This window comes from Electrophorus electricus, chromosome 10 (genome assembly GCF_013358815.1).
Source record: "Electrophorus electricus isolate fEleEle1 chromosome 10, fEleEle1.pri, whole genome shotgun sequence".
Taxonomy (NCBI): domain Eukaryota; kingdom Metazoa; phylum Chordata; class Actinopteri; order Gymnotiformes; family Gymnotidae; genus Electrophorus; species Electrophorus electricus.
Window position 1 is genome coordinate 21,476,837 of NC_049544.1, and position 8,916 is coordinate 21,485,752.

At 46.2% G+C, this 8,916-nt stretch overlaps 1 protein-coding gene across 1 annotated transcript; it reads left to right on the top strand.

The window, feature by feature from the left end:
* The first annotated feature begins 372 nt into the window (after positions 1–372).
* Positions 373–5,944, top strand: nrsn1 (neurensin 1). Its single transcript, XM_027033022.2, has 3 exons — positions 373–547; positions 2,115–2,332; positions 3,102–5,944. The coding sequence occupies exons 2-3, from the start codon at positions 2,135–2,137 to the stop codon at positions 3,501–3,503; spliced, it is 600 nt and encodes a 199-aa protein (XP_026888823.1). The 5' UTR covers positions 373–547; positions 2,115–2,134; the 3' UTR covers positions 3,504–5,944.
* The last annotated feature ends 2,972 nt before the right edge of the window (positions 5,945–8,916 follow it).

An 8,916-nucleotide genomic window follows, 5' to 3' on the forward strand; every position in this document is an offset into this window, starting at 1 on the left:
CTGACAAAACCTGTCATGTACTCAGATGTTTAAAAAATCTATTGATTCATTCAGTGTACATTGTGTCATTTATTAGATAGTTATTTGCATCCTTCATCAATGACACAATGACATTGTCATAATAAATGTAGATAAATATAAATAATAGGAATTAATGAGGCATTAATGAGGTAATAGGGTTAATAAGATTAGATCGGTAGAGTTGAAATGTTTAAGATATTCCATTAAAAAAAGCATTATAAAACGCTCTCGTCTGTGGTACTAACCACAGAATTTATGCACAGAGAAAAGGTCATTTTCTCACACTGCTTTCATAATCACGCAGCTTTACTGCTTTCGTTCCGTAACTTCTCCACGTGTACTGTCTTCCGCTCTTCTCGCGCTGAGCTGTAAAACACCTCCGCAGCCCGAGCAGCGCAGCTGGCGCGTGCGCACAGCAGTCGCTTCCCGTCCGGATCGACGGCACCCGGAGCCGCGAGACGCAGAGTGATGGGACGCAGGTGAGGAGGTTACACCGAGCGATCACTCTCCCGACCGGTTATGACAGGTATGCGCTGCTTTTGTTTTTACAACGATTGCGCCAACACGTTCATAAAAACAAACGGGTTGAAATCATTTCAGTTTGGAAGCTGCTGTGTGTGCATGCGGAGGAGAGGATTTTTAAACATGGAAACATTAAGATGTCGTTTCTTGACTTGAGAGTAGTTGTGTGTTGATGATCATTGTATAAAACTTAACGAGATCGTTTATGAAAACGTCTCGTTTATCGCAGTCTCCGAATTTAGCCAGAGAAAGATCGGCTGGCGAGATAGATCTCAGCATGGCGTCGTCCGTTACGCTAAGTGCCCGAGACAAGACATTCAGCACCAAGGACAGCGCATCGATGGGGAGAAAAAACGTCGTGCGTCGCGTCAATCGAGTTAGAATTTCCGACATTCAAAGGCTTGAATGTTGTTATCCACGTTGCAATGCCTTTCTGTTCATTTGAAATCAAATCGATTTTTTTTGCGTCTTCAGTTGCACGATAGTACTTGTTGTCCTGACAACAGTACCACGTGACGAAGTCATTCCTCCAGAAGTGAAAGTGTGTCATCATGATGCTACTGACACAAAACATAAACAGCACATCTGAACACGTCTAGGGTTAAACAAATGTACTCACCACGATTGTTGAGCTGAGTGACATGGGGTGAATAGTTAGAATACACTGATTCATTTAAAATGAGTGTTTGTGGGGGGTTTACCAACAGGAGCCAAATGTCTCCATGACGATAGGAAAACACGGCATGGGGGAAAGTATTTGAAAAACTATCACATGTTTGGATTTGGACACTGAGGTTAAGATTAGGATTAGGGTTAGGTTTGGGTATAGGTGTTGGATTACTGAGTGACAGTAATACACGAATGAATGGAAATACCCCACAATGATGGTAATACAAGCTGAGTGCAGTTGTGAGTGAGTGCAGTGTGTATGTGTGTGTGTGTGTGTGTGTTGGAGCTGCAGCTAGCTGACTCACTTCACTGAAATTTATCACCAGGTCATTACTGATGTTCACAATGTATTCATCACTGTGTTTTGATTTAATTTCGGTAATGAGCAGAAAATTTGCCTGTACATTATCTGCTTCTGTCCTCTGACTGTAATTTAGGAACATGTTTGTAAGAACGTATACTGCACCCCTAGCAACAAGCTGAAACAGATATAAGTGCTTATATGTGTGTGTTAGAGAGAGATATAGAGAGAGACAGAGAGAGAAAATAATTTGCACTTCATGACTCAGGGCCCATCTGAAAGAGCAGAGGACCAAAGTTGTGCCAGCATTCGCTGATGCCTGACACTTGAAATGTCCTGTGATTGGAATGGTAGAAATGCGCAGGGTGGGGGGCACAGATGAGCAGGCAGTGTGGCTTGGACACTAGCAGCCACATGACATGGGCATTCAGCAGGAGCGAAGTCTTATGGGTCCTGTAGCACACTTCTCTTTGCAGTGTAGGAGCTGTGATATACACTTGAAGCTGGAGTCCAACCGGTCATCTGTGCTGGGCCTTCAGGGCATTGGCTCCTGTTTTGTTGATCTGACCAGCACTTCCGTCTGGTGTGTGTGTGTGTGTAGGTGGCACACAGATGTGAAGGATGACTTCGTGCCCTGAGATCTGTGGGTCGGAGTATTTGGACCGTGGTGCGGAGCAGACCAGGGGTGGGCCCCAGCGCTACGGCGTGCGCTCCTACCTCCACCAGTTCTACGAGGACTGCACGGCGTCCATCTGGGAGCGTGATGATGATTTTCAGACACAGAGATCGCCAAGCAGGTGGAGCTCTGTGCTCTGGAAGGTGAGAAGAGACAGCAGCTGCAGGGGAAACCGGCCACCACTCTGGCATTGTCACACTCTGCTGGGTTCCGTTAGACTCTGCTGGGTTCCAGTAGACCCTGCTGGGTTCCAGTAGGCTTCTCTGTGTTCCACTAGACCCTGCTGGATTCCACTAGACCCCGCTGGGTTCCAGTAGGCTTCTCTGTGTTCCACTAGACCCTGCTGGGTTCCACTAGACCCGGCTGGGTTCCAGTAGGCTTCTCTGTGTTCCACTAGACCCTGCTGGGTTCCATTAGGCTCTGCTGGTTTCCACTAGACCCTGCTGGGTTCCAGTAGACTTCTCGGTGTTCCACTAGGCTCTTCTGGGTCCTGTTAAGTTCCTTTAGGCTCTGTGAGGTTTTGCTAGGCACTGAGGGGCACATGGGGAAATGTACCTGGCTGACTTAGTTTTAGGAATTCAGTAAGCATTTTTGTCTGTGTTATACATTACAGCAGTAATTCTGAATCTAACAGAATTGCCCAACAGCATAATTTTGTTATATGGCTCTGTATGATATGCCATAAGACTCTTCTCATATGTTTGAGTAAACATTAGCTGGGATGAATCTTGTTAAAGTGTTAAGGCGGCACTAAACTGTTACAGTGGAGAGGCACTACAGAACATGAATAAGGGAACACTGTATTAAAGGATGTTTGCAAAAATGAAAAATACATTTTTTCATTCCTCTCTTTCATGTTGTCTTCTTTTCTCCTTTCCCTTGTCTTTTCTTTGCTTCTCTTCTTTTGTTCAGGTCTGCCTCACGCTCGGAGCCCTGATCGTGGTCGCCGGCCTCTCCGTGCTCCTGGTGGGCTACGCCACCCCTCCACGGCTGGAGGCCTTCGGCGAGGACGAGCTCCTCTTTGTGGACGTCCGCGCCGTGCACTTCAACCGGGCCCTGGACGCCTGCAAGTTGGCGGGCGCCGTGCTGTTCTGCGTGGGCGGCAGCGGCGTTGCGGCGGGGCTCCTCCTGGCTGCGTGCGTGCAGGGTGGCTCCAAGGAGGAGCACCGCCTCCAGCAGCGGCGCTTCCGGGAACGTCTTGCAGAGATCCAGGCGTCCGTGCAGCCCCTCACCCGCGCTCCCACGCCCGGAGAGGCCAAGGTTCCCGTCACGCTCTCCAAGGTTCAGAGCGTCCAGCCCAGCGCCGAGACCTGACCCCCCTGGTCCAGCCCCTCGCGTCGCCAGGGAGATGACCCCGGACCCAATGCGTAGTGTGACACACCACGATGGCTCCGGATCTCGTAGACCTAGGAAAACACTGCAGCTATCCTAATGCATACTGTCAGTCTATATAAACCAAGAGTATTTCTGGTAACTGAGGTATTATACAGCACTTGTTAACCAGTGCTACTGAAACTAAGCTAAATAGCACATGTATTCTGCTACACTCATGCACAGAGGACTGCTGAGTGCCCACCAAAATTGTAAAAGAAAAATCTTGGATCAGTTTTAGGCAGCTGGTAGTGGAAGCTCCTTGATGCTGGAATCACAATTGGAAGGTCGATTTCCATGACGCACGTTAATCTCAGACCAACACTGAACCGTGTTTGACGCCACACTCTAGTTTAAAGCTACCCATATTTACTTCGAGCTACATAAACATTATTCTTTAAAGCAGTTGCTCTCGCCTTAAGGAGATTCTAAATTCCCCAGACTCGTCTAGAGCTCAGAGAAACTTTTGTCAGCCAGTATATGCGTATTTCAAATAAACCAGCAATGAAAATGGTATCTGCAGACTCGAGGTGGCTAAGACGCAGGTTAGGACCACAGCACCTCAGACACCACAGCCATCAGTTGTAAACCCAGAGCGCTGCACTGAAGTCCTCTTCTTTCCAAACTAGACCCACTCCATGCACCAGACGACGTGGCAAATCGCTCCAGTCCAGTAAAGTGTGAAAGCCATTAAAAGGTTGTGCAGTTTAGCTGCTTTCCTTATGGCTTCAGAATCAAAATGTCCTCTCGTTGTAATTCCTGAGACGTTTTTATGTTAAAGATGGCAGTGCACTGGTGCCCTCGATGTCGACTTCTCTCCAGCCACTCGTTAAACATCTTGTGAAACACTTCAAACTAATTATTGTTGGTGTCTACCATAAAAGCTACTTTAAAAAGCTAGAAATAAATGCATCCAGCTTGTCGCAATTCACAATCTAAATATGACATTCCAGTGAGAATTTTGCAATGAATGTTAATACAAATATCTATCTAAGTAACTTTTTTTTTTTTTTTTTTTTTAACAAATAGTTTGACCAAATGGTTTATGGAAAATTGGTAATAGTCCAAAACCAACGCTTTCTGTCCCGCGCATGGTTATGTTGGTAGATTACAAACATTCCCACAGGATTTTACACAAAAAAATCAAATAAAATTGCTGTTTATTTTCTAACACTGCAAAGACTTGTGACAGCCTTAGTATGTAAAGCACAAATATCTCTTTACAGTTAAGTTTACTTACATTTGCGCTTACCTTTGTAACAAATCCTGCTATTCTCGGTGCTTACACCACCCAGATGCGTTATATGCAAACCCAGTGAAAGTGATGCTGAAAGAGGCAGAATGAAATCTAAATCAGGCTTCCTCTGAGAGATCGGCAACATTATCTAAACGCATCTCTCCTACCTTCTTCTCATGGTCATCTCTGAAAAAGCTCACTGTGAAATCCACGCAGCTCCCTCAGTGGAGAACACCTGACGTGCGCCACAACACTGTTTTGTGCTGTTGTCGCTTGTGGCTTTTTTGGAGTATCTTTCAACCATAATCGATTAGCAACGTGCATCCATATAGGGTAGGAGGTGAAAATGACATTTAATGCCCACATAGACCAATAAGCTATATGTTACTTTTGGTCACTTCTCCTAGAGTCACTGCGTTCAGTGCAAAAACTGCTTGCTTACACGATTAACATTAAATATAGAGATCTGTGGTAATATTAGAGCATTTATATATAAGCTATATATTTCACTCAGACAAGCTGACATTTGACAAGTGAGTTAATGCGAAATGATTCATACTGGCTTCCTTCCATTTTAGCATTGCACTCCATTTAAAAACGTCACATAACGACTAAATGTGGAGCGATCTTTCCATATCGCAGCTTTTGCCCCTCGAGGAATGCAAGGACGTCTGTTATTTTTTAGGTATCATCATCATGCCACAAATTCATACCAGTAGCAGTTTTTATTTTCACTGACAATAGATATATCGCATGCCAAAAAAGCCGTGATCCAAAAGAGCTGAAACACGGTATCACGGCGCGACGTAAGAAACAAGACGTCAGCTAGCTGCACTCTAACGTACTGCATCCGAAACATTCAAAAACAGCTGGCTTAAAATATTACCTGTATTACGTCTGTGTACGTCAGCGTTACACCGATGGCGTAAGTGGTTTTCAGGTAGGTAAGGCCTTCTCTGTAACTATTCCAGAGACCTTCTGAATTCTGTGGGGTACTGCAGATTATGACTTGCTTTCTGTTGCAATAGAAAAGTGTGAAGTAATCCAGAAAACAGCGGAGATGTTCAAAGATATGATTTCTGCGCTCTTGGTCTGTTTTTATTTTTGTTTTTCTTGACAAAGTAATAAAGGTGCACTTAATGCTGGCTTCCAGTGTGAGGATTTTTTATTTTCAAAAGCTCCAAAGCTTGAGCCTGTATTTGGGAGTTTGGAAAATTGCAATGCCCAAGTCTTTACACAGATTTGTTTTATTTGGGTGATTGTGATTGCAGTTGTCCTAGAGGATGTGGTCTCTACATACTACACCCAGACGACACACAGATTACACAGACTACCCGCAGATGACAGACAGCAAAGATACAGGTTTGATTTTAAAGATTCATGAACTGTGCTGTGGAATAACAGGCACAGTGGAGTTTCAAGTTCAAGATCTCAGTTCACCCTGCCTGTGACATCAATTTCACCTGCTTCACTGCTCTTGTACATATCCTAAGGTGACGGCATACAACTGGTGTGTTCAGGAAGATTTGTGCTTTGGAGAGCAAGCTACATGTTCTAGGTTTCTGCATTCCAAACTGCTACCTATCTATGGATCTCTGTAATCCAGGTCTTGTGTTACAACTGACATCTCATCCTCTGGCTGTGTGTTCTAGGTCAGTGTTCTAGTCCTCTGGCGATGTGTTCTTGATCATAGTGTTCTAATCATGTTCTAGCTCTCCTGTTGGCTCACTGGGATTGCGGTAGCGGTGCAGGCTGTTTGATCTTAAAATAGCTGTACACTGATGGCTGTTCACCTTTATGAGTCACAGGTATATCTCTGACTCTCCCTTTCTACGTATCTGTCCCCCGTGTGTCAGCGATGACTCACCCCAGCTACATTAAGCCGGGGAAACCAACAGCCTCTTGGACAGGTCTCAGCTTTAGGGCACGTGTTCGGCTGTCCAGTACTCCAGCAGTGCAGGCTCTGCTATACATGTGACAGAGCAGACTACAAGGCAAGCTTCTCACATTAGCTGAGCTGAGGGACACCGAGTCACGGTGTCACTGGCTCTTCTGTCCACTCCCTGCTGCTCTCCAGGGACCTCGCTGTATGTGGGCCCCGCTGCCTGAGCACGAGTCATCTCTGTTTCCGTGGAGCGGCGCTCCATTGCCGATATGTACCCGGAAACATCATCTAGCGCCCCCAGCTTCTGTCCGCGCATCAGCGGCCCTCCTCCCAGAGGACTGAGAACGGAAATCCTATCAGCTATCCTGGCCTCCTTCAGTCGGTTTCAGAGCAGTAGTTTAGTCTGGCCTCTGTGGGGTTGTGGAGGTCTCCGTCTTCCAGCCCTCTCAAGAATGCTGTTGCTAAGTTTGGCCCAGGTGCACCAGGTCTCCCTGGTGCTTCCCCCCCGGAGACTTGTTAGCACAGGGTCTGGAGCGCTGGGACGACAGCCCCACAGGGGCAGGCAGAGTGCGGGTAGAAGGCTGCACACCCGGAGAGCGGATCTGTTTCTGCTGTCTCTGATCACCAGCATCAGTGCTCTGCACACCAATTACGGTATTATTAGTAGCTTCATAGCGTAAACATCAGGAGTTAGACGGTACTTTTCCCTGTCTGATCTGAAGTGCTTGTATTTGATAACACTGGCTGTATTTATTCTCTTATTCCGCTAATTACTGGGCTCCTCGAGAGCTGAATGCGAGAACCACTGTAGAACGCCACGAGGCAGAAACGATGCGACGCCACTTCTGTAGGCTTCAGGTTCTGTTTATTAAAGATAATCGTGACTGATATATGAAGCAACAGCAATGCATAACCTATTTTTAGGTGAGGTACAGCGATGTGAATGAGGCGCTTTGCTGGTTTACATACAGTAACCTTTCCAAGGTAGGTAGAAGGTGCAGATTTGTGCCGTTACAAAGGTGACAGATCATGAGTGGGTGTGAATATGTATAAAATAAAGTAGACATGAGTTGAGACATATGACGTACGGCACAAGCCAACACCTTCACTCACTGCATGACTTCAGCCTATGTCCAGCACACACTGCGTCCAGTAGCCTATCCAGACTGTTTTAGCCATTGCATTATTGTATAGTCTACCTGGCTTACTGTACCACATATTACAAGCAGACATTCACATAGCATCCTAACTTGGGAGGTATTATTCACTTATTTGTGCTGTTTCTAATTTCTGAATAAGATCGTTAATATTATCAACTGAATCAGTCACTCGTTTGAATTTTCCCTGTGTCTCTCTTTCTCCATCTCTCTCCTTCCTTGATATTTTATCCATTTCTCTCCCACTATTTTCCTCCTCCTTTCTTTTGTCCACTCCCTAGTCCTCTTTTCCCTAGTCCACTCCCTAGTCCTCATTTCCCTAGTCCTCATTTCCCTAGTCCACTCCCTAGTCCTCATTTCCCTAGTCTACATTTCCCTAGTCCACATTTCCCTAGCCCATTCCCTAGTCCTCATTTCCCTAGTCCACTCCCTAGTCTTCATTTCCCTAGTCCACTCCCTAGTCCTCATTTCCCTAGTCCACATTTCCCTAGTCCACTCCCTAGTCCTCATTTCCCTAGTCCACATTTCCCTAGTCCACTCCCTAGTCCTCATTTCCCTAGTCCACTCCCTAGTCCTCATTTCCCTAGTCCACTCCCTAGTCCTCATTTCCCTAGCCCATTCCCTAGTCCTCATTTCCCTAGTCCTCATTTCCCTAGTCCACTCCCTAGTCCTCATTTCCCTAGTCCACATTTCCCTAGTCCACTCCCTAGTCCTCATTTCCCTAGTCCACTCCCTAGTCCTCATTTCCCTAGTCCACTCCCTAGTCCTCATTTCCCTAGCCCATTCCCTAGTCCTCATTTCCCTAGTCCTCATTTCCCTAGTCCACTCCCTAGTCCTCATTTCCCTAGTCCTCATTTCCCTAGTCCACTCCCTAGTCCTCATTTCCCTAGCCCATTCCCTAGTCCTCATTTCCCTAGTCCACATTTCCCTAGTCCACTCCCTAGTCCTCATTTCCCTAGTCCTCATTTCCCTAGTCCACTCCCTAGTCCTCATTTCCCTAGTCCACTCCCTAGTCCTCATTTCCCTAGCCCATTCCCTAGTCCTCATTTCCCTAGTCCTCATTTCCCTAGCCCATTC